This window comes from Lytechinus variegatus, chromosome 4, assembly GCF_018143015.1.
Source record: "Lytechinus variegatus isolate NC3 chromosome 4, Lvar_3.0, whole genome shotgun sequence".
NCBI lineage: Eukaryota > Metazoa > Echinodermata > Echinoidea > Temnopleuroida > Toxopneustidae > Lytechinus > Lytechinus variegatus.
Window position 1 is genome coordinate 2,963,383 of NC_054743.1, and position 26,181 is coordinate 2,989,563.

At 39.9% G+C, this 26,181-nt stretch overlaps 1 protein-coding gene and 1 long non-coding RNA gene across 2 annotated transcripts; one reads left to right on the top strand and one right to left on the bottom strand.

Annotated features, from left to right (window-relative positions):
• Positions 1 to 2,039: 2,039 nt before the first annotated feature.
• On the top strand, positions 2,040 to 3,164 carry LOC121412498. Its single transcript, XR_005969617.1, has 3 exons — positions 2,040 to 2,073; positions 2,259 to 2,261; positions 2,931 to 3,164. It is a non-coding gene; the product is annotated as an uncharacterized LOC121412498 (long non-coding RNA).
• A 533-nt stretch (positions 3,165 to 3,697) lies between these two features.
• On the bottom strand, positions 3,698 to 5,908 carry LOC121412499. The gene is made up of 3 exons (XM_041605304.1): positions 5,807 to 5,908; positions 4,699 to 4,838; positions 3,698 to 3,909 (listed from the first exon to the last, which is right to left on the bottom strand). The coding sequence occupies exons 1-3, from the start codon at positions 5,894 to 5,896 to the stop codon at positions 3,768 to 3,770; spliced, it is 372 nt and encodes a 123-aa protein (XP_041461238.1). The 5' UTR covers positions 5,897 to 5,908; the 3' UTR covers positions 3,698 to 3,767.
• Positions 5,909 to 26,181: the final 20,273 nt, after the last annotated feature.

The window sequence follows — 26,181 nt, forward strand, 5'->3', positions numbered from 1 at the left end:
TACAAACGCTTTCACACGAGTGTGATATGTGTCCCCGGTCTTCGTTTTCCAGACACCCGTAAGATACCTGGACAATAAGATTTCTTTAACCATATGGTATATTAAGATTTCTAAAAAGGAGTAACTCCTTTTAAAAAGGAGAAGTTGGTAGGTCTGATGCAGGCGCGGATCCATGGGGGGCCGAGGGGGCCTTGCCCCCCCCCCCCTGGAAAGGGGGAAAGAAAAGGATAAAAGGGAAGAGGGGGAAGGAAGGGAAGGAAAAGAGAGAGGAAAAGGGGAAAGAAAGAGAAGGAAAAAGAGAGGGAAAGGAAAAGGAGAAAAAAAGAGAAAGAGGGAGAGAGAGGAAAGAAGAGAAGAAAAAAAGAGGGGAAAGAAAAGAAGAAGGGAAAGAAGAAAAAAAGGAGAAAAGAGAGGAAAGAAAGAGAAAAAAGAAGAAAAGGGGGAAGGAAGAGAAGAAAAAGGGAGGGGGAGAAGAAAAAAGAGAAGAGGGGGAAAGAGAGAGAGGGGGGAAAGGGAAAGGAGAAAAAAAGAAAAGAGAGAAGAGGGAAGAAAGAAGAGGAAAAAAGAGAAAGAAGGGGGAAGAAAAGGGGAAAGGAAGAGGGGAAAGAAGAGGGGAAAGAGAGAAAAGAGGAAGAGGGGGAAGGAAGAGAAGAAAAGGGAGGGGGAGAAAAAAAGAGGAAGAGAGGGGGGGGGGGGGGGGGGGGGGGGAAAGAGAGAGGAAGAGGGAAAAAGAGAAAAAATAAGAAAGAGGAAGATGGAAGAAAGAAGAGATGAAAAAAAGAAAGAGAGAAAGGGGGAAAGAAGAGAAGAGAGGTGAGAGGAAGAGGGGAAGGACGAGAAAAAAAAAAAGAGGAAGAGGAGGAAAGAAAATGATGTTCGAACCAAAAGGGTGCTGAAATGATGTTCGAAGGAATGTCAAAATGCTGTTCGAACTGGGGGCAGAATTGATGTTTGAACGGGGGGGGCGAATTGATGTTCGACGTAGGGTCGCCAAATTGATGTTGGAACTAGGGGGCGCAAAAATTGATACTCGAGCGAGGGGGCGAAATGGTATTCGAACTAGGGGCGCCAAATTGATGTTAGACCTACATGTAGGGGCGCCAAATTGATACTCGAGCTAGGGCGCCGAAATGATGTTCGAACTGGGAGGGGGCCGAATCAGTGCAAATATGAAGTATTGTCTGCTGATAATCAAACAAAGGCCAAGTAAACTTTATCAAAATGTTCCACCATTGACCAGTACTCCATGCTACTTTTAAAAGTGAAAAATTAACATGTTTAGAGAAATTTGCATTTTATTAAATTGATTTTCTTACTGGGCCGATGTTGATGAAGGCTTTGGATGATTCTGCCCTGCTGCATCTCATACTATGCTTCCCCACCTTCTTCATTCCTGGAGGCACGATTTGAGGAAGCGCAAGAAGTGCCATGGTCTCCACTTCTGCTGCAGGACATGTCAAGTCAGAAGATGCTGCACAATTAGGAAGAAAACAAATTAAATAAGATTAGGTGATGCATAATATGGAATTCCCCAACCAATTTATACCCCCATCTCACTAGATGGAGATTCCGCTGCGATCGTCAAAAATCGACAAAGCGTGGTATATCGTAGCTTGAACGTGGCTTGATCTTTTCAATCTTCTCCGTCGTACCTTGATCTTTTCAGAAGCGGCAAGGATCGCCACCATCTTCCTGGTCGCCACAAAATTTTGAACATGTTCAAAACTTACGTAGCGAGATCGCGGAGGTGCTAAAGCGCATCATAATCGAGTCAAGAGCGTATTCCAAACGACATATTCGTAGCTGTAACGGAGCTCCAACGCATAAAGCGTAATAGAAGCGCATTAAAAGCGGCACCGATCGACCGTGTTTTTCAGGCCCGTTCCCAAGACAAATCTGCTACGCTGCTTCCGTTTACAAGGCGACTGCCTTGCGCTCGACACGCTTCACACCGTTTCCACCGCGACGCTTTCACTTTGGGTGGCATGTGGCACACGTTCTCAGACCGCTGCAGGCATTGGCGTTGCGCTTTTGCTGCACCGCTGATGACTGAACAGCGATTGAGCAGCGACCGTCCGCGCTGCTACAAAACACCGTCCCGATGGTGGCGGATTGTCACATTTTCAACAGATTACGAGACGACACCACGACGTTTTCAAATATACCTTCCAGAAAAAGGACCAAAAAGGGCTGTCGGCGGTCCAATTAGAGGAAGAACAAGAGGTTATGGTCTGATGGTGGTGGTAGAGGAGGAAGAGGGGGTACATGTTTTTGATGACGAAATGGGTTACTTCCGCAAAAATATATAAATCGACTATGTTTAAAAAATAGAATGAATTCTAACTACAGTGACAGTAGCCAATATCAGAATTTTGTCACTGATGTATTGATTGGGAAAGCACATTTTATGGGTATTCTGGCATTGTGCCCCCCCCCCATGAGTGCTCTCACATCAGTAGACTACTTCTTGTAAGCAAATTTGAAAGGAATTTACCTAACAATTTTGAGTGACAAACTTTTGTGGAAAAAAAATCAACAGAATATCAAAGATTTTTATGCGCTTTTATGAAATTCTGGATGCATCCCTCATATTAACTATTAGGCTCATCGACATCTTTTGAATGAAATTTTAATAGATATTGTATATTATGACTTAAGTGACAGCCAGGATCGGACCCAGTATTTTTTTGGTCTCCTCCTTCTCCTGTCCTCGTATCAGGTCCTCGTATTCAACTTCTAACTGATGTTGTTATATAATGCAAAGATGTATAAGTCCAACCAAATTCTGGACATCCATCTTGATTGGAGGTTGGCAGTCGACTGAAAATTGTCTCATCGGCCGCGATTAATATGCCGATTGCTTGAAATCGTTTCAAGAGCCCATCATGAACGTAACACAATCGCTCCATTCGTAGCACCACCGTACCGAGGTCCTAATTAGCGTATGAGCCTCGTTGTACGGTCGCTTTGATCGCAGAAGCAGCGCATCACATCTGCCTCAAATCGTGGCAAGAGAGTGGCAGCGTCGTACTATCAGCGTATTACTATCGCCTTCAGCGCAGGTCCGTCGCAGTGAAGTTGCAGTGCAATCGCCTCTCAGGCTAAAAATAGAGTTCGAGGACGATTCTGCTACGCTTTGCGGGATTTAGACAGATCGCCATGGTCGCCATCCTAGTGAGATGGGGGCTTTAAAACATGGTCCTTAATTGTGAGCTCTGCCCAGGCCGCGTCCGTCATCAAAATCCTTCCAAATTTAGTATACCTGTTGTCCATGACCCATTGTTGTGCACCTCCAATTTCATTTTCCAAAATCCCTCATGCATGACCGTGCAGCCACCATTTTGTTTATTTCAAGTCCATTTACTTACCATTCTTTCTTCTTTCATATCTCTGTTGTCCTGCATGCTACAGACTTCAAACAATTTGCTATAGATAGTCATTTGAGCCACATAACCTGCCCTTCAAAGTGCCATCTTCATGCAATAAATTTCAAATAGTCTTCCCTTAAACACTTAATGTTTATAGAAATGTAAAGTCAGAAAATCGTAAAATGGCCATAACTTCCTTGTTTCTATTCTTTCACATCTCAAATTTTCAGAGATTGATATTGCTTATTGATTGAAAAACCTGGGAAATCACAGGCGTCGATGCATGCACATTGTTCTGATACGAACAGCCCCCACCCCCCCCCTGGGACCTGACCGATTGCCACAAAATTTTGCACATACCTCAAGAATTGTGCAAAGAATACAAATCCATCGTTATTTCTATGTAGATCTACATCGTTTAATTTTATAAAATGCATAAATACATATTTTACTCACATGACCTACTCCTTCAAGGTCCTTTAGCTTGGGAAATTGCGACACCACCGCCTTGGCTAGAGCGACCTTGACATCTGTAGGTGGCCTGAATAATTAATAATGGAATTTTTTTTGCTTATCTTAAATCAGTTCAGCGATTTTTGACCTGCATTCTCATCAATACCAACACTTGAAAATTTTCTACAATATGATTTTAAGACCTGGTCACACCGCCCGAGCGTTGTTGGAGCGGTATAGGGAGAGAGGGTTGAATTTTGCTCACAAAATTTGGGAAAAAATAAAAAAACAATCGAAATCGAAAATGGTGAACGGTAGCGAGCGGTGATGATTTATTTTCTCTCCGCTCCACGACCGCTCCAACAACGCTCGGGCGGTGTGACCAGGCCTTTAATTTTCCCAATTGTTTGTGGCTCGATTCCATATCACTTCGATTTTTTTCTCTTGTTTCTCTTGTTTTTAATATACACTGTACATTTCAAGTGGGTTTGATATGACTCTGTTGATTTAAAATAGCTACATTTCTTAATATTTGATTAGTTTAATATTTCTATTATATTAATATACAGGCTGTATTAAAGAAAATTCATTAATTTCAAGGGAAAACACAAAAAATTAATTCTTTGGTGCCGCACGCAATTGAAACATAGTCTTCACATGATAGGTCAGTGAAGACTTGTCAAAAATGTTCTTTTACAATATGAAAATGTACCGGCATTTGTTTAGCCATTGACATTTTTGGTGGTTTTTGTGTGGTGAACATATTGATGAACCGAAATCCATGTTATGTAATCAGTCCTTTTTTTCATTAAGTGTAAATTTGTTTTGGAAGGTTTAATATGCCATAAAAAGGAAAAGACACTTGAAGGACACTTACTTGCTTGTAAATTCTTGTATTAACCAAGACACCAGGATTCGCACAACCTTTTTGCGAGATTGTACAGAAAGCATTCCATTATCCATTTCCTTCACGAAGTTCTCTCCGTTAAAAGAGTCAATCAGGATAGCTCTGACATCCTATAATAAAAATATATATCGGTATGTATATGATATATGAAATGTCATTTACTCAGAAAATGAAAAATGGCTTTTACTGTACCTTTTGTATATCAATAGACAAATCGTTTCACACCTAATCATGAATAGAATTTTAAATCAGGAACAAAAAAATATTTAAATTCATGCATTTACAAAACTTTTAATTCTAAATAACATTCTTAATCTTTATTAGATTTTTCTCAAACCTTCACCAATATTTTCTCTGCTCTTATTAAAAAACAATTGGAACGCCTTTGGCATGCTCGCCTGCATCACGCAATTCATTCTAGCAGCAGTGATGACTTTGATGGCTAATGTCTGTTCATTTACCCAAAATGACCTGTAACCTTGATCATGTGACCTGACACTGATGCAAGATTGTTGAATAACCTTTTGTTCAAGTATCATGAAAAAGGCCTTAAAGACTTTTAAAGTTATAATGACATTTCAAAAAAAAAAAACTCAGTCGAAGTTCAATGACCCTAAATGACTTTTGACCTTCATCATGTGATCTGGAATCTCATGTAGGATGATCAGTGATACTTGGTTACCCTATGTCCAAGTTTGATGAACTAGGTCCATAAACTTTGTAAGTTATGATGAACATTTAAAAAATAAATTTTGATATTCTAAGTTCATTAACCGTAAATGACCTTTGACCTTAATCATGTGACCTGGAAAATCATACAGAATGATGAGTGATACAGGATTACCCTTATGTTCAAGTTTCATGAACTAGGTCCATATACTTCTGAAGATATGATGACATTTCAAAAACTGAACCTTGGTTAAGATTTCATTGTTGACGCCGTCGCCACCGCCGCTATCGGAAAAAGCGGCGCCTCTGCTATGCAGGCAAGACAAAAACTTTTCTTCAGGGTGAATTTCCCCTTATATAAGGCAATCAGTATAATAAAAAAAAAAACCTGTTTAAGGAAATAACTTACAAATGTGGATGTATTGCCACTGGAAGCTGGCAAGTTTGTTGAATCACAGTTGGATGAAGTTGTTGATTTGGGTGTGGAATGGTTTTGCATCACTGGCTGACTTTGTGCAACTGGATTCGGCAGGTTCAGCTGTACCCTAAGTTAATAGAAATGAAGGTCAAGGAGAAAAATGTAATTCAGTACAATGTGCATTTTGAACCACAGAATCACTGTACATCTGAAAATAAAGTGATTTATAACGTTAATTATATACACACACAATATATACATTCTAGCCAATTTTTTTTAAAGAAATATTGTTCAATCAAAAAATTAGTATCATTATTCTCAGCAATAAAACAAATCAGTGTTTATTTGGGTTACTCATGGAAAAAGTCCTTTTTACGGGGTCCACCCGCCAGTCATAAGGACCACTGGTCATAATACCCGCTAGTTATAAGGACCGCTAGTCATAATAGTCATAAGGGTCGCTATTCATAAGGGGCTTTGTTCATAGAGGTCGCAAGTCATAATCAACGATGGGGTTCGCCATTCATAATCAAACAAGAGGGTCGCTAGTCATAATAAAGGAAGAGGGTCGCCAGTCATAAGGAGGAAAAGGGTTCGTTGATCATAAGGGTCGCCATTCATAATAGTGGATGAGGGTCGCCAGTCATAATAGTAGAAGGGGTTCGCCAGTCATAATGGTAGATGAGGGTCGCTATTCATAATAGTAGAAAGGGTTCGCCAATCATAATAATGGATGAGGGTCGCCAGTCATAATAGTAGAAGGGGTTCGCCAGTCATAATGGTAGATGAGGGTCGTTAGTCATAATAGTAGATGGGGTTCGCCAGTCATAATAATGGATGAGGGTCGCCAGTCATAATATTAGAAGGGGTTCGCCAGTCATAATGGCAGATGAGGGTCGCTAGTTATAATAGTAGATGGGGTTCGCCAGTCATAATAATAGATGAGGGTCGCCAGTCATAATATTAGAAGGGGTTCGCCAGTCATAATGGCAGATGAGGGTCGCTAGTCATAACAGTAGATGGGGTTCGCCAGTCATAATGGTAGATGAGGGTCGCTATTCATAATAGTAGAAAGGGTTCGCCAATTATAATAATGGATGAGGGTTGCCAGTCATAATAGTAGAAGGGGTTCGCCAGTCATAATGGTAGAGGAGGGTCGCTATTCATAATAGTAGAAAGGGTTCGCCAATCATAATAATGGATGAGGGTCGCCAGTCATAATAGTAGAAGGGGTTCGCCAGTCATAATGGTAGATGAGGGTCGTTAGTCATAATAGTAGATGGGGTTCGCCAGTCATAATAATGGATGAGGGTCGCCAGTCATAATATTAGAAGGGTTCGCCAGTCATAATGGCAGATGAGGGTCGCTAGTTATAATAGTAGATGGGTTCGCCAGTCATAATAATAGATGAGGGTCGCCAGTCATAATATTAGAAGGGGTTCGCCAGTCATAATGGCAGATGAGGGTCGCTAGTCATAACAGTAGATGGGGTTCGCCAGTCATAATGGTAGATGAGGGTCGCTATTCATAATAGTAGAAAGGGTTCGCCAATTATAATAATGGATGAGGGTCGCCAGTCATAATAGTAGAAGGGGTTCGCCAGTCATAATGGTAGATGAGGGTCGTTAGTCATAATAGTAGATGGGGTTCGCCAGTCATAATAATGGATGAGGGTCGCCAGTCATAATATTAGAAGGGGTTCGCCAGTCATAATGGCAGATGAGGGTCGCTAGTCATAATAGTAGATGGGGTTCGCCAGTCATAATGGCAGATGAGGGTCGCTAGTCATAACAGTAGATGGGGTTCGCCAGTCATAATAATAGATGAGGGTCGCCAGTCATAATATTAGAAGGGGTTCGCCAGTCATAATGGCAGATGAGGGTCGCTAGTCATAATAGTAGATGGGGTTCGCCAGTCATAATGGTAGATGAGGGTCGCTATTCATAATAGTAGAACGGGTTCGCCAGTCATAATAATGGATGAGGGTCGCCAGTCATAATAGTAGAAGGGGTTCGCCAGTCATAATAATAGATGAGGGTCGCCAGTCATAATATTAGAAGGGGTTCGCCAGTCATAATGGTAGATGAGGGTCGTTAGTCATAATAGTAGATGGGGTTCGCCAGTCATAATAATAGATGAGGGTCGCCAGTCATAATATTAGAAGGGGTTCGCCAGTCATAATGGTAGATGAGGGTTTCTCGTCATAATAGTAGCTGGGGTTCGCCAGTCATAATAATGGATGAGGGTCGCCATTCATAATCAAACAAGAGGGTCGCTAGTCATAATAAAGGAAGAGGGTCGCCAGTCATAAGGAGGAAAAGGGTTCGTTGATCATAAGGGTCGCCATTCATAATAGTGGATGAGGGTCACCAGTCATAATAGTAGAAGGGGTTCGCCAGTCATAATGGTAGATGAGGGTCGCTATTCATAATAGTAGAAATGGTTCGCCAGTCATAATAATGGATGAGGGTCTCTAGTCATAATATTAGAAGGGGTTCGCCAGTCATATGGCAGATGAGGGTCGCTACTCATAATAGTAGAAGGGGTTCGCCAGTCATAATAGTGGATGAGGGTCGCTATTCATAATAATAGAAAGGGTTCGCCAGTCATAATAATGGATGAGGGTCGCCAGTCATAATATTAGAAGGGGTTCGCCAGTCATAATGGCAGATGAGGGTCGCTAGTCATAATAGTAGAAGGGGTTCGCCAGTCATAATGGTAGATGAGGGTCGTTAGTCATAATAGTAGATGGGGTTCGCCAGTCATAATAATGGATGAGGGTCGCCAGTCATAATAGTAGAAGGGGTTCGCCAGTCATAATGGTAGATGAGGGTCGTTAGTCATAATAGTAGATGGGGTTCGCCAGTCATAATAATGGATGAGGGTCGCCAGTCATAATATTAGAAGGGGTTCGCCAGTCATAATGGCAGATGAGGGTCGCTAGTTATAATAGTAGATGGGGTTCGCCAGTCATAATAATAGATGAGGGTCGCCAGTCATAATATTAGAAGGGGTTCGCCAGTCATAATGGCAGATGAGGGTCGCTAGTCATAACAGTAGATGGGGTTCGCCAGTCATAATAATAGATGAGGGTCGCCAGTCATAATATTAGAAGGGGTTCGCCAGTCATAATGGCAGATGAGGGTCGCTAGTCATAATAGTAGATGGGGTTCGCCAGTCATAATGGTAGATGAGGGTCGCTATTCATAATAGTAGAACGGGTTCGCCAGTCATAATAATGGATGAGGGTCGCCAGTCATAATAGTAGAAGGGGTTCGCCAGTCATAATGGTAGATGAGGGTCGTTAGTCATAATAGTAGATGGGGTTCGCCAGTCATAATAATAGATGAGGGTCGCCAGTCATAATATTAGAAGGGGTTCGCCAGTCATAATGGCAGATGAGGGTCGCTAGTCATAATAGTAGATGGGGTTCGCCAGTCATAATAATAGATGAGGGTCGCCAGTCATAATATTAGAAGGGGTTCGCCAGTCATAATGGCTGATGAGGGTCGCTAGTCGTAATAGTAGATGGGGTTCGCAAGTCATAATAATAGATGAGGGTCGCCAGTCATAATATTAGAAGGGGTTCGCCTGACATAATGGCAGATGAGGGTCGCTAGTCATAACAGTAGATGGGGTTCGCCAGTCATAATAGTGGATGAGGGTCGCTGTTCATAATAGTAGAAAGGGTTCGCCAGTCATAATAATGGATGAGGGTCGCCAGTCATAATAGTAAAAGGGGTTCGCCAGTCATAATGGTAGATGAGGGTCGCTCGTCATAATAGTAGCTGGGGTTCGCCAGTCATAATGGTAGATGAGGGTCGCTATTCATAATAGTAGAAAGGGTTCGCCAATCATAATAATGGATGAGGGTCGCCAGTCATAATAGTAGAAGGGGTTCGCCAGTCATAATGGTAGATGAGGGTCGTTAGTCATAATAGTAGATGGGGTTCGCCAGTCATAATAATGGATGAGGGTCGCCAGTCATAATATTAGAAGGGGTTCGCCAGTCATAATGGCAGATGAGGGTCGATAGTTATAATAGTAGATGGGGTTCGCCAGTCATAATAATAGATGAGGGTCGCCAGTCATAATATTAGAAGGGGTTCGCCAGTCATAATGGCAGATGAGGGTCGCTAGTCATAACAGTAGATGGGGTTCGCCAGTCATAATAATAGATGAGGGTCGCCAGTCATAATATTAGAAGGGGTTCGCCAGTCATAATGGCAGATGAGGGTCGCTAGTCATAACAGTAGATGGGGTTCGCCAGTCATAATAGTGGATGAGGGTCGCTATTCATAATAGTAAAAAAGGGTTCGCCAGTTATAATAATGGATGAGGGTCGCCAGTCATAATATTAAAAGGGGTTCGTTAGTCATAATGGTAGATGAGGGTCGCTATTCATAATAGTAGAAGGGTTCGCCAGTCATAATAATGGATGAGGGTCGCCAGTCATAATAGTAGAAGGGGTTCGCCAGTCATAATGGTAGATGAGGGTCGTTAGTCATAATAGTAGATGGGGTTCGCCAGTCATAATAATGGATGAGGGTCGCCAGTCATAATATTAGAAGGGGTTCGCCAGTCATAATGGCAGATGAGGGTCGCTAGTCATAATAGTAGATGGGGTTCGCCAGTCATAATAGTGGATGAGGGTCGCTATTCATAATAGTAAAAAAGGGTTCGCCAGTTATAATAATGGATGAGGGTCGCCAGTCATAATATTAAAAGGGGTTCGCTAGTCATAATGGTAGATGAGGGTCGCTATTCATAATAGTAGAAAGGGTTCGCCAGTCATAATAATGGATGAGGGTCGCCAGTCATAATAGTAGAAGGGGTTCGCCAGTCATAATGGTAGATGAGGGTCGTTAGTCATAATAGTAGATGGGGTTCGCCAGTCATAATAATGGTCGCCAGTCATAATAGGAGAAAGGGTTCGCCAGTCATAATGGTAGATGAGGGTCGCTAGTCATAATAGTAGATGGGGTTCGCCAGTCATAATAATGGATGAGGGTCGCCAGTCATAATAGTACATTGTAAAAAATAAGGTGCTAATTTAGCGCTTACAGTGATTGTATAGTGATTGCACTGGGAGTGTTGGTTTTCTAGTTTAAATTTGAACTAGAAAATCAGCACTAGTAGTACAGTCACTATACAAGCACTGTAAGTGCTGAATTAGCAATTAATTTTTACAGTGTAGTAGGGGTTTGCTAGTCATAATAGTAGATGAGGGTCGCAAGTCTTATTAGTAGAAGAGGGTCGCTAACCATGATAGTGGAAGGGGTTCGCCTGTCAGTAGAAGGGAACTTTGCTACATAATAGCTGAGGTGGGCGCAAAGCGTGAGAACACAAAAAAATGTGATTTTCAAGCCTAATATGTATTATATTGTAGTTCAAAAAGGGTATTTAATTTCGAATAAGAGCACATTTTTATTTTGAAAAATGGGATTTTTTTTAAATCATAACCAGCAGGAGCTATTAAAAATGACACCCTTTAGAAAGATAAATTATCTCATGTTATTGACATTACTTTTGAAAAAAGAGCACATTTCATTTTGCCAAAAGGCTTTTCCTTTTGAAAAAGGGCATTTTTTTTTACCTACGGCGATTTTTTTTTCATCATAACCAGCAGAAGTTGTTAGAAATGACACCCTCCCCTAAAAAAAAATCAAATTATCTTTAGGCGAAAAGGTGTAGATTGTGAATGATTCCAATAACAAGGAAATCTTCTTTGAATATATGCATTTAAGATAGTGTTGACCTAAACCTGTACCACAGTATTTTCTAAAAGCCTTTTTTTTTAATAGAGGTTTTTTTTTAAGAAAAATGTCTTTTCTATCTATATTATACTTTTTTTTAGTTGATGTTGAATATGATATGAGCATGAAATTATTCCTTCATATTATATATTTCATTTTTTGAAAAGGAAAAAAAACAAATATTCATTGTTTACAGGACACTCATTTTGTAAAGGATTTGGAAGAAAGCATCTTAAAGGAGTGGGAGGAAGGTTTTTTTCTCATATATATCATCTAATGCAATGCTATATTATTTGATAAAAACATACAACTTGTTATTAAGAGAGTAAAATGCGACACTGATGGAAAGTATGTTCCTTATTTCATTGATTTCATTGTATGGGCAAAATGACCCTAAATTTTTTAGATGTATTGAAAGTATCTTATTGGACTATGATGATCCTCATAAAATCCTATGTGGTGATTGGAACCTGGTCCAAAGTTTTTGAGTCAGTGAGTTAATTTAGTTGATCCATGGCGTCAGTTAAATCCAAATCCAAAATGTTATACTTGGAGACAGCCCACACCATTGAAGCAAAGTAGAAAACATTATTTTTTTGATATCTTCAGATATTATTTCTTTGGTTAGAAAATGTGATATTTTTATTTATTTTTTTTTTTTTTTTTAAACAAGTGCACACCTAGTTACCAATAATGCATACAGCATTTCCATTTATTTGAAAGCAGGATAAAAGAGCATTGTAGATTAAATGCCTTGCTCACGGGCATAGCTGCTGCGGCCGGGGATCGAACCCCGACTTTCCATGTATAGCCAGGCGCCTTAGACCACTCGGCCACGGCACCTCCACGATATCCTAATATTGATTTAGGATATCGTACCGATCACACAATGATCAGTTTAGAGATTGTGTTAGCTAAATGTTTTTACAGTATCTTGATATTGTCTTCATGGTAAAGCTTTTGAAACTGTTAGAAAAGAGAAACTCAGATTTATTATTGATTATCAGTTGTTTTTTTATACACTGTTCATAGGCGGATCTAGGGGGTCCGAGGGGCCCACCCCCCCCCCATTGGCGGAGCAAAAATATTAAAAGGGGGGAAGAAAGAAAGAAAGAAAGAGAGAAAAAAAGAAAAAGAAGGGAAAAGAGAGGAGAAAAAAGAAGGGGAAACACAAGAAGAGGAAGACGAGTGAATAAAATAAGATGAGGGGAAGCCTAGGAAAATGATTTTTAAAATCCTTAATGTCACTATAAAAAAAAATCTCTTGCGCTTCTCGCTTGCATTGCATGTAAGGTGATTTACATATCAATATGGAGATTGAAATATTAAAATTTGAAGTCAACATAGAAAACATATTTCAGCTCAGAAATCGTACTTTCATTATTTTGTTTGATTTACAAAGTGATTCTTAAAAGTGCTCAGCAAAACTTTTTGTTTTATGGTCTGAATTTTTAAAAATTTCGGCTCGCGATTATAGCTCGCATTGATTGTTGAAAATCTATCAACTCATGCATCTTCTTCATAAATCATAAATACAAAAGTGCTTTAAATGTATAGTTTTCAGGTCATAATATTAATAGATTTCACGCTCTCACATTAGGCTTATTAGGTTAATAAATAAGATATTAATTTAAGAATCAAATTGTCCCTTTTTTTCTTATAGTCATAATTTTCATATGATGACACAATGCTCTTGGAATGTCCTGGTCCTATGTCAAAACTCAAAGTAATAATAATGAAACTTTTGAATGAAATTAAAATAATGAAACTCTTTTTTTTAAATCTCATCCATATCCACCTCACAATTTTTCCTACAAAGTGCTTGAAATACAGAGCTTAAATTGACCCTTTTCAGATCGGAATATCAAATGTTTTAAGCTCGCGCTTCGCGCTCACACTTTATCGATTTTAACGATGACAAAAGGTATTTAGAATGCCCACTCAGATTCTAGGTCTAAATCTGAAACACGCGCGCGTTTATTCAGATACGCAGCTTGTTCTCTGTATAAATCATTATCCAGTTTTATTCCACAATATAAAAAAAATTGTGCTCGCGCTTTGCGCTCAATGTAGAAAGATATCCAATTACTCATCCTTTTCATGATTTACAAAACATGAATGGAGTGTCCCGTTTTTAGGTGTAAACAGCGGCGTAACAGGGGTCGGTGGCCAAGGGGAGGGGGGGGGGGGGGCAAGAGACAAAAATTTCCCGGTCATATCATGGAATAAACAGGCGCAATGGTGTAATTAGGCGACGATTTCGAAAGGGCAAGACATTGTGTATCAGGCAGAATTTATCTTTTAACCCTATCTAGGCCGGGGTATTTTGGGAGTTCCTATGGCCGGGGGGGGGGGGCCTCCCAGGCCCCCCCCCTAAGATCTCGGCCGTCGACCGCGCGATCGCGCCGAAAATTGGCACGCGGGTTGCCTGGGGCATAATCTACAAGATTGTATAGTAATTTATTTCATGCGAATCGCTATTAAGTGATTATGCTAATTTATGCGTAATTAGTATGCGAAATCATACTTTTCCCTCTAACTCCCTAAATAAAGCTCTAAATGTACTAATTTTTGGTATAGAAACTCTTTGTGGTGTCCTTAGCAAGCGTACATGAAAAAAATTGTGATATCAAATCATTTTCTTATGTATTATATTGTTTTTGCAATTTCTTATGTATTTCTTTGTTTTTTGGGCCTTTTGTTTTTCATTGTTTTTTCAATGAAATTTGTTGGGGACTCTTCTGTGATCATTAAAAGCATAAAATGAATACATTTAGACTAGAAAAACAATAAATAATCATACATTTATGAATTTTGGTTGAAAACACAATTTGCATTGACTTTGTACACGAAATCACGTTTTTGAGCAATTTTCGGTCTGACATGCACTTACATAATGTTGCGTAATTTCGGAACCACGTACCCGGGTGATGCAAAATTGGTCTCAAAAGTTGTGCAAGACTTGAAAGTAAAAAGTCAGCGAGCGGTGCGGTCAAAAAATTTCGCACGGCGAAAATATCGCGCGATTCGTTGAGGGGGGGGGCCTCCGAGGCCCCCCCCCCGCCTAGATAGGGTTAAAAAAAAGTTGCGAGAGAGCGATGCGAGCGAGCAAAAATTTTGACATTTTTAATTCAAAAATCCAATTTTGTGATAGATTTTGACATGATATCCAGAGAATATATTTCACTCTTCTCTCTTTCCATCCCTTTTTTGTGATCTGTACGCCACTGTTAACAGGATTATTTGCGGCAGTAGCGTGCAGAGTAAAGAAAACCAAAATCAAGGGGCGCAGTATGGCGCATGTGCTAAAAAAGCTGCTTAATATAAGTCCCGAGCGAGCGAAGCGAGAAAAAAATCACCTTTTCATGAGAATCTAAATTTGAGATATCTTTTTTTACATGGTAAAACTTTTGGGGACCATGGCCCAACCCTTCCATACTCATATACGGCAGTGCTATGCGTTTGGGGTCTGGGGCGTAGCCCCCGGAACTTCTTGATATCAAAGCCATTTAAACCTCGCAGATTGCCGCTATTTAATCAAATTGCGGGTATATACAGAATATAGCTTTTACACAACACATTTATTCAACCCAGTTGAACCAAATATTTTGAGGGGGCAAAACATAGCAATGTGGGGGGAAGTCGCCAGCGAGCAAGCGAGCTGGAAAAAAAATGCCTATTGAAATTAAATTCTAATTATGTGATAGATTTCTCCATTATATTCAGCAAATAACACATTTAATTGTTTCCATTCATTTCATTATACGTTGTCTCCCATAAATTCTTTAATTTCCTCTTGGGAGTTGAACCAAGACCCCCCCTGCGCCTGTACGCCAGTGATTGAAAGTAAAGCTTAATGTAGGAAGGGTCCCTAAAGGGGGGGGGGCGTAATAGAGCCATTTGAAGGTCATAGATGAAGAGCCCCTACTGCTTGGGGTCTGGGGCAAAGCCCCGGTAGCTTTTTTGCATAAAATTTAGCAAGCTAATAGCACAATGTTGTATGCAGTTCCTCTTTCTTCTCGCTCTTTATTTTCTATCCTCGTCAGCCCGGTCGTGTTATTAAGTTTTTATTTCTTGTCCCTTTTCTTTATTTTCCAATTTAGCTTTTGACTAATTCCATTCTACCTTCATTTCCCGCTATTGTTTGCCATCTTTTAATTTATTTCCCATCATGCTATTGCACTATATAGGTCTATTTCAGAATGATTTGTTCTTTCTCAAATGTTTTTCTTTCGTTCTTCCCGCTTTCCTTCCTTTTCCATTTCAAAAAATATATTTTTCCTTGTTTTCTTTTTAATATATTATATTAACAATTTCTGCTCGCGCTTTGCGCTCGCTATATTAAAGGAAACCAAAACCCAAGAAGAAAAGCAATTTCACTTGAAAGAGTAAAATGAAAGGATCAATTTAAAAAAAGTTTCATCAAAATCGGTTATGAAATAAGCAAGTTATGGGAGTTTGAAAACTCTTGTTGTACTTTCTAAGGGCATCCTTAAATTGGCAAACGTGCTTCAATATGGCTGATTTTGTGGACAACTCTCCATTTGTTTTGTACACAAATTTTCAGATTTTCCTCATTATCTTTCAAGTTGCATCTTGCCTCCTTCTGAGCACAACATATGTCATGGGAAAATATAATCCACACAATATATGTCAAGGTCAGGAGGTGATAATGTGAAATATGTAAAATAAAGGGGAAAATCTGAAAATATGTGTACAAAACAAATGGAGAGTTGTCCACAAAATCAGCCATTCAGTCAATTCTGCTCGCGCTTCACGTTCGTAGTAGTTATTTGCATGCACATCTTTTTCAGAAAAAATACAAAGGATTTCCAAAAAATTAGCTCGCGCTTCGCGCTCACATTATATAAATAAAGATGATATTGTCTATAAATGTTCATTCATAGGAATAAAGCTAAGAAGTGAGTATTAGGATTACCCCTTCAAAGAAACCAAAAATTATCTTCGAGTGGCCGATCGGGGAAAATATGTCTGAAAAAAATTCCGCCCCCCCCTATTCAACATTTGTTGAATTGATTCATGATAATGGTACAGTATTGCAAGAACAAACAGACATCTTAAGAGAAATTGGGTCATATAATGAACAGTTATATAAATATAAATATCATGGAAATAGTGATGCTGAAGAACTTTTTTTATCTTATTAGAGAAGAGAGTTTCCATAGTCTTACAGAGGAAAACGATTCTTCTTTAGGAGAAAATATCTTACAGTGAAGTTGATTTTGCATTAAAAAAATATGAAAAATAATAAGCCTCCTGGACGAGATGGATTTACAACTGATTTTTTTAAAGCATTCTTTCAGGACTTAGGTATATTCTTGGTACGAAGTATGAATTTTGCTTATATTTCTGGAAAATTATCATCTCACAAACAATAATGGCTTGATAACATTAATTCCTTAAGGTGACAAAGTAAGACATTTCATCAAAAATTGGAGATCAGTTTCATTGTTGAATGTTGTTTGTAAACTGTTGTAAAGTTGTATTGCTCACAGACTTTAAAAAGTATTACCATATAATTATTCATGTTAATCAATCAGGATTCTTGTCTGGACGATTTATTGGTGAAAATAGGAAAATTTTGTATTATTTAATTGTGTATATGGAGAAGAAACATATTCCTGATTTCTGATTTTTCATGATTTTTTGTTTAAAACGCTTTCCATTTTTAAATTTGGCAAATCTTTCATGACATGAATAAAAATACTTGATCAGAATGCATTTCTAGTGTTATAGTCAATGGGCAAATGACATTAAGATTCGTTTTTGTTAAGCGCTAGAAGTCTTGGGTTGTTAATTCGAAATTCACACTCTGCCAAACGAATTTATGTTGCTTAAAAGATACAAAGTTCTTTAAAATGCGGATGACACAGTTTATTTCTCAATGGTGCAGCTGCCAGTTTCTGTAATGTACTAAATATTTTGGATTCATTTGCTAAATGTAGTGGGTTGAAGGTCAATACGCAAAATCTACCATATACCTCAGCTACCATTTTGACTGGCGAACCCCTTCTACTATTATGAAAATCGACCCCCATCTACTATTATGACTGGCGAACCCTTTCTTCTATTATGACTGGCGACCCCAATCCATTATTATGATTGGCGAACCCTTTCTACTATTATGAATAGCGACCCTCATCTACCATTATGACTGGCGAACCCCTTCTACTGTTGACTGGCGAACCCCTTTTAGTATTATGACTGGTGACCCTCATCCATTATTATGACTGGCGAACCTTTCTGCTATTATGAATAGCGACCCTCATCTACCATTATGACTGGCGAACCCCTTCTACTTTTATGAATAGCGACCCTAATCTACCATTATGACTGGCGAACCCCTTCTACTTTTATGACGGGCGAACCCCTTTTAGTATTTTGACTGGCGACCCTCATCCATTTTTATGACTGGCGAACCCATTCTCCTATTATGACCGGCGACCCTCATTCATTATTATGACTTCCGAACCCTTTCTACTATTATTAATAGCGACTCTCATCTACCATTATGACTGCGAACCCCTTTTATTATTATGACTGGCGACCCTGATCTATTATTATGACTGGCGAACCCTTCTACTATTATGAATAGCGACCCTCATCTACCATTATGACTGGCGAACCCCTTCTACTGTTATGACTGGCGAACCCCTTTTAGTATTATGACTGGTGACCCTCATCCATTATTATGACTGGCGAACCCTTTCTGCTATTATAAATAGCGACAGTCATCTACCATTATGACTGGCGAACCCCTTCTACTTTTATGAATAGCGACCTTAATCTACCATTATGACTGGCGAACCCCTTCTACTTTTATGACGGGCGAACCCCTTTTAGTATTTTGACTGGCGACCCTCATCCATTATTATGACTGGCGACCCTCATCCATATTATGACTGGCGAACCCTTTCTACTATTATGAATAGCGACCCCTATCTACCATTATGACTTGCGAACCCCTTCTACCATTATGACTGGCGAACCCCTTCTACTTTTATGACTGGCGAACCCTTTCTACTATTATGAATAGCGACCCCCATCTACCATTATGACTGGCGAACCCCTTCTACTTTTATGACGGGCGAACCCCTTTTAGTATTTTGACTGGCGACCCTCATCCATTATTATGACTGGCGACCCTCATCCATTATATGACTGGCGAACCCTTTCTACTATTATGAATAGCGACCCTCATCTACCATTATGACTTGCGAACCCCTTCTACTTTTATGACTGGCGAACCCTTTCTACTATTATGAATAGCGACCCCCATCTACCATTATGACTTGCGAACCCCTTCTACCATTATGACTGGCGAACCCCTCTACTTTTATGACTGGCGAACCCTTTTTAGTATTATGACTGGCGACCCTCATCCATTATTATGACTGGCGAACCTTTCTCCTATTATGACTGGCGACCCTCATTCCTTATTATGACTGGCGAACCCTTTCTACTATTATGAATAGCGACCCTCATCTACCATTATGACTGGCGAACCCCTTCTACTATTATGAATAGCGACCCTCATCTACCATTATGACTGGCGAACCCCTTCTACTATTATGAATAGCGACCCTCATCTACCATTATGACTTGCGAACCCTTCTACTATTATGACTGGCGAACCCCTTTTAGTATTATAACTGGCGACCCTCATCCATTATTATGACTGGCGAACCCTTTCTCCTATTATGACTGGCGACCCTCATCCATTATTATGACTGGCGACCCTCATTCTTATTATGACTGGCGAACCCTTTCTACTATTATGAATAGCGACCCTCATCTACCATTATGACTGGCGAACCCCTTCTACTATTATGAATAGCGACCTCATCTACCATTATGACTGGCGAACCCCTTCTACTATTATGAATAGCGACCCTCATCTACCATTATGACTGGCGAACCCCTTCTACTTTTATGTCTGGCGAACCCCTTTTAGTATTATGACTGGCGACCCTCATCCATTATTATGGCGACTGGCGAACCCTTTCTCCTATTATGACTGGCGACCCTCATCCATTATTATGACTGGCGAACCCTTTCTACTATTATGAATAGCGACCCTCATCAACCATTATGACTTGCGAACCCCTTCTACTATTATGACTAGCGAACCCCTTTTAGTATTATGACTGGCGACCCTCATCCATTATTATGACTGGCGAACCCTTTCTCCTATTATGACTGGCGACCCTCATCCATTATTATGACTGGCGACCCTCATCCATTATTATGACTGGCGAACCCTTTCTACTATTATGAATAGCGACCCCCATCTACCATTATGACTTGCGACCCCTTCTACCATTATGACTGGCGAACCCCTTCTACTTTTATGACTGGCGAACCCTTTTTAGTATTATGACTGGCGACCCTCATCCATTATTATGACTGGCGAACCCTTTCTCCTATTATGACTGGCGACCCTCATTCCTTATTATGACTGGCGAACCCTTTCTACTATTATGAATAGCGACCCTCATCTACCATTATGACTGGCGAACCCCTTCTACTATTATGAATAGCGACCCTCATCTACCATTATGACTGGCGAACCCCTTCTACTATTATGAATGGCGACCCTCATCTACCATTATGACTGGCGAACCCTTCTACTTTTATGTCTGGCGAACCCCTTTTAGTATTATGACTGGCGACCCTCATCCATTATTATGACTGGCGAACCCTTTCTCCTATTATGACTGGCGACCCTCATCCATTATTATGACTGGCGAACCCTTTCTACTATTATGAATAGCGACCCTCATCTACCATTATGACTTGCGAACCCCTTCTACTATTATGACTAGCGAACCCCTTTTAGTATTATGACTGGCGACCCTCATCCATTATTATGACTGGCGAACCCTTTCTCCTATTATGACTGGCGACCCTCATCCATTATTATGACTGGCGACCCTCATCCATTATTATGACTGGCGAACCCTTTCTACTATTATGAATAGCGACCCCCATCTACCATTATGACTTGCGAACCCCTTCTACCATTATGACTGGCGAACCCCTTCTACTTTTATGACTGGCGAACCCTTTTTAGTATTATGACTGGCGACCCTCATCCATCATTATGACTGGCGAACCCTTTCTCCTATTATGACTGGCGACCCTCATTCCTTATTATGACTGGCGAACCCTTTCTACTATTATGAATAGCGACCCTCATCTACCATTATGACTGGCGAACCCTCTACTATTATGAATAGCGACCCTCATCTACCATTATGACTGGCGAACCCTTCTACTATTATGAATAGCGACCCTCATCTACCATTATGACTTGCGAACCCCTTCTACTATTATGACTGGCGAACCCTTCTACTATTATGAATAGCGACTCTCATCTACCATTATGACTGGCGAACCCCTTTACTATTATGACTGGCGACCCTGATCTATTATTATGACTGGCGAACCCTTTCTACTATTATGAATAGCGACCCTCATCTACCATTATGACTGGCGAACCCCTTCTACTATTATGAATAGCGACCCTCATCTACCATTATGACTGGCGAACCCCTTCTACTATTATGAATAGCGACCCTCATCTACCATTATGACTGGCGAACCCCTTCTACTATTATGAATAGCGACCCTCATCTACCATTATGACTGGCGAACCCCTTCTACTTTTATGATTGGCGAACCCCTTTTAGTATTATGACTGGCGACCCTCATCCATTATTATGACTGGCGAACCCTTTCTCCTATTATGACTGGCGACCCTCATCCGTTATTATGACTGGCGACCCTCATCCATTATTATGACTGACGAACCCTTTCTCCTATTATGACTGGCGACCCTCATCTACCATTATGACTGGCGAACCCCTTCTACTATTATGAATAGCGACCCTCATCTACCATTATGACTGGCGAACCCTTCTACTATTATGAATAGCGACCCTCATCTACCATTATGACTGGCGAACCCCTTCTACTTTTATGACTGGCGAACCCCTTTTATTATTATGACTGGCGACCCTCATCCATTATTATGACTGGCGACCCTCATCCATTATTATGACTGGCGAACCCTTTCTACTATTATGAATAGCGACCCTCATCTACCATTATGACTTGCGAACCCCTTCTACAATTATGACTGGCGAACCCCTTTTATTATTATGACTGGCGACCCTCATGTATTATTATGACTGACGAACCCCTTCTACTATTATGACTGGCGACCCTCATCACCTATTATGACTGGCGACCCTTATGATTAATGTAGCCTCTTCCTTTTTATGACTAGCGACCCTTATCTAGTATTATGAATACCGACCCTCGTTGTTGATTATGACTAGCGATCCTTATGATCAATTACCCTTATGGTCCATTATGAATAGCGACCCTTATCTTGCATTATGAAAATCGGACCTTATGACCCATGGTCCTTATGACCTTATGACTAGCGACCCCTTTTGCCTATTATGACTAGCGAGCTTTTGGGTATAGGATTTTACACGTTATGACTAGCGGTCCTTATGACCAGTCAGTATTATGACTTATGGTCCTTATGACTGACGGGCTTATCCCCTTTTTACAATGTAAGATGATGAAGAATGCACCATTACCTATATGTAATATCCCTTATAACTATTTTGCATGGATCCAATAGCTAAGAGATCACAAAACTTACTTATTTCAAAATTTTCTCATGAAAAGTAATTTTCAAGAACCACTAATATTAGAACGTTGACAGTATGTATTACATGACGAAAACATGAATTTTTCTTTTCGCATTCAGTAAAAATGTCTATCGATCTTCATAATCCCTCGGAAAACAATATGCTGAAATTCCCTTTGATTGACCAAGTATTTTCCACCTTCACTATAAATCTCCTTGTCTGAAATTTTAAATGATTATGTGTTAACATAGTATGCGTTGAAAAGACATTAGTGTAATACCTTGTCATGGAAGTTTACACTTCAATGTGACATAGTGCACACCGACTCTTGGATCCAGATTTACAGCATGGAGGGGATGAAAATAAATCAATGAGTCTGCACGAATGACTCCAACTTCATCATGTTGCATGGATCTATTTCATAGGAATGATAGTGACGATTGTACCCAATGGTATGCCATTTGACTATTACAAAGAAAACTTGTCCTTCATTGGCAATAATACTGGCTATTTTTCCAAACATGGGCTGGTTGTCATCATCGTATTTTCCAATGACCAACATCTGGTTCACCTTGTACTCTGTTCCATAGAGCCTGCACCAGTTTGTACTGAAAATGTCATCATGCATACCAATATGGAGTGATTCAGATATTGTATCAGCATGGTTCATCGAAGACAGAAGTACTGACGAGCCTGTGCCTATTTGAGTTTGTTGCTCACAGAAGGTCTTCTTGGACTGAAAGTTGTAGCACAACTGAATTTGATGCCTGTAGGCAAATGTTTTGGCGATATTCTGGAAGTTACACACTATATGAGACAACCTCCTTCCAAAGTTATGATTCGCTTCGAAACGCATAACCCACAAATGCAACAAGGGTCCAATCTGCTCAATTGCACGAGGATAGTGAGTCATAAAGTGATGTTTCGGCTTAAGGTGTCTGGCATCAAATAATTGGAGATAGTGAGAATGGTGATCCCTTATCAGATGTTTAAGGTAAATAAGCTCCTCCTTGCTAACTGAAGGAGCAAATATCAACTGCATGCAGTCCAGTAATAACAGAATCAATTCCCAATGTTCATCACCTTCTGGCACTAGATCACCAATCATGAGAGGAAGGTTTCGAATTAGAGTCCACATCTGAGCGGCATTCTGACCTGGAGATGAATCTGGATTGTTCACATTACTTTCACTGATCAACACTGGTCTGTTCTTTGATTCATGAGCGCCATAGTTGAAACTAACAATTCGTGAATTTAGTGTGGGTAAGATTGAAGAACCTCTTGTTGATAAGTTCATGTAATACTAACTTCATTTCTACAGGACAAACACCTTCAAGGAGGTCGTGCATTATATCAAAAGCTGCATTGTTTGTGATGTGAAAGTATGGAAGATCATTCAGACAGCACGGAGACTTTATTCCAGTACTTTGAACATCATTCCTCTGGAGATCAGCTTCGTAATTCTCTTGTGTCCGTAAAGAATCAGGACATTCATCTGTGGCCTTCTGATGTCGTTGCGGTGTAATTTGCATCCCCTGCATGGAAAATCGGCTGTGAAACCCTCAACTAATCCAAAGATTCCATGAATTCCTAAGTTATCGCCAACTACTTGGGCTACCACAACACGAACTACTCCATGGAAATCACCTGTATTTATGTCCAAACCATCAGCACATAGTTCTTGCAAATTATGAATTAATGGCGCCAAAATAGGACCATATCCAAATTGTTTGCTGTCTCTAGAATTGAAGAGTGCAAGAAGGAATACACTGCTTCGAGATGATCTATACTTGGGTGGTATATTCAAAATAGAACAGTACAAAGCACCAAGTTTATGCACACCTGCCCTCGGGCTTAGAGGGTTCGTAACTTCAAAATCGTCAATGTACAATAGAAGTTTGATTGTTAATTCTGAGGAGAAGAGTGGATTTCTGTACATAGGCTACTGTCATGGAAAATCTCGTAAAATACCATCCTAACTAGGCCGATAAGACTGTATCAATTCCAGCAGTTTCTACTTTCGATCACTTTCTTTAAGAGTTCCTTTATAGGAACATACTGTAATGTAATTTGTCGAGCTCTCTGTATGACATTTCCTGTTTGTGTGTTGTTCCTCGGATAGTAACCAATTCCCACTGGAACTTCACATGGCTTGATAAAGTATTCGTTACTTTCAAAGTACCTTTTCTGCTTGTATGATGTTGCAAGGTTTTTGAATGGGTTCTGAACTAAATCACTGTCAAAGCTTTGGATCAATCTCACAAAATTGGGATCATCCTCTTCAATGCCTTTTGTTCTTATGAAATCGACTGTTTTCCTCTTGAGGTAAGAAACAATATCAGATGTCATACTCCTTGCTCCATCTACCACACTGATCACAGTTGACTGGACAACACTACTGGATGAAAGTAAATCGGCAACAATAGAGGCAGCCTTTTCTTCATTTCGTCTTCTCCATACTCATCCCAATTTTGAATATTGTCGTCATGCCTTATATCCTCATTATTTTCAACTTCCTCCTCAACAGGAAATTCATTGCCACCATTTCCAACATATCTGTCATCTGGGTCCAATCTGACTATGCCATTTGCCTGCACATAACCATGTTTTCTTCTTAGGTGACGTGTGTAAGTTGAGATATATTTATCAAATGTTACCTCACATCCGTCCTGGCCACATACTATATTTTCTGTGAAGTTATGTCCCTCTATACAATTGTGAAAATTCCTGAGATGCCAAAGTAATTTTGCCGTATTGCTATATACTACACGTCCACATTTGGGGCATATGTAACCCATGTTTCAAGTACATTTTAATTATTGAATACTATTGATTTAAACACCTCAAAGAGTGTGTTCAGACGACGTTTTAGCTTTAAACGGCGCCCATGGATAGGAATGAGTTCCTTCAGCATTGAGTCATCCTCTGCCAGTAGCCCAGTGCTTCCTCGTCGATTTCATTTTCTGAAATTGAAGGAAAAAAGTTTCTAAGTCATCATGCATAACAAAACCCAGAGAAAGCAATTAAACCAAGTGAATGTGCAAATTACAGTACCAGTCACACATCTAAACACCTGTTTACCTGCTTCAACCAGAGAACAAAAGATTATCTATTGTTCTCTGGTTGAAACCGGTAAACAGGTGTTAAAGATATGTGACTGGTAGTGTACGCGATGCGTAATATATGTTCCCGCCGAAAGAATATATCTTTGGAATGGAGTTAGTTTTTGTAATTTCTGATACAGAAGAACAGAATAGAATAACACAGAACAAAGAATTAAGTAGCATTTTTTTACATTTTGAATAAATCTGCAAAATTAATAAATTTCAAAATTATGTGTAGAGGTTTTAAAGCCCCTATAACATAAAACAATCAGAATTAAAATACAGAAATAGACAAGAAGCTGGAAGCAGGTTTTCTTTGATTTTGAACAGTTTTGCCTAAATTTGCATTTATCATAGATAAATGCCAGTTGTGGTAACAATCTCAAAATGACTTTTTACAGAATCAAACGCAATGACCACCCAAATGCCTGTTTGTATAAAAATATGTGCCAAAGGATTCTGAAAGAAACTTTGCAATTGCTGAGAATTTAAGCAAAATAAGCGCAGATTCTGGCACTTCTGTCTGGTCTTAATCCCAGCAATAAAAATACATTGTCCCACGTGTGCCTATCTGTATTGGCAATCTTCAGCATGATCGTTTTCAGCTTAGATTTAATGATTTCACAAAGGTTAGTTAATGTAGATAGATCCACGAAGATATAGGGACAATCAACCTTGATTTTAAACTCTCATGAAATCATTGTTTCACTGCAACCAGGGCCCTGGGAACGAATTTTAGGTAGGGGGTGCTGTGGGGTTGTGGTAAGAAAAAAAATAGCAAGCTAAAAGAAAAAAAATGCCTACTCTGAGATGATGAT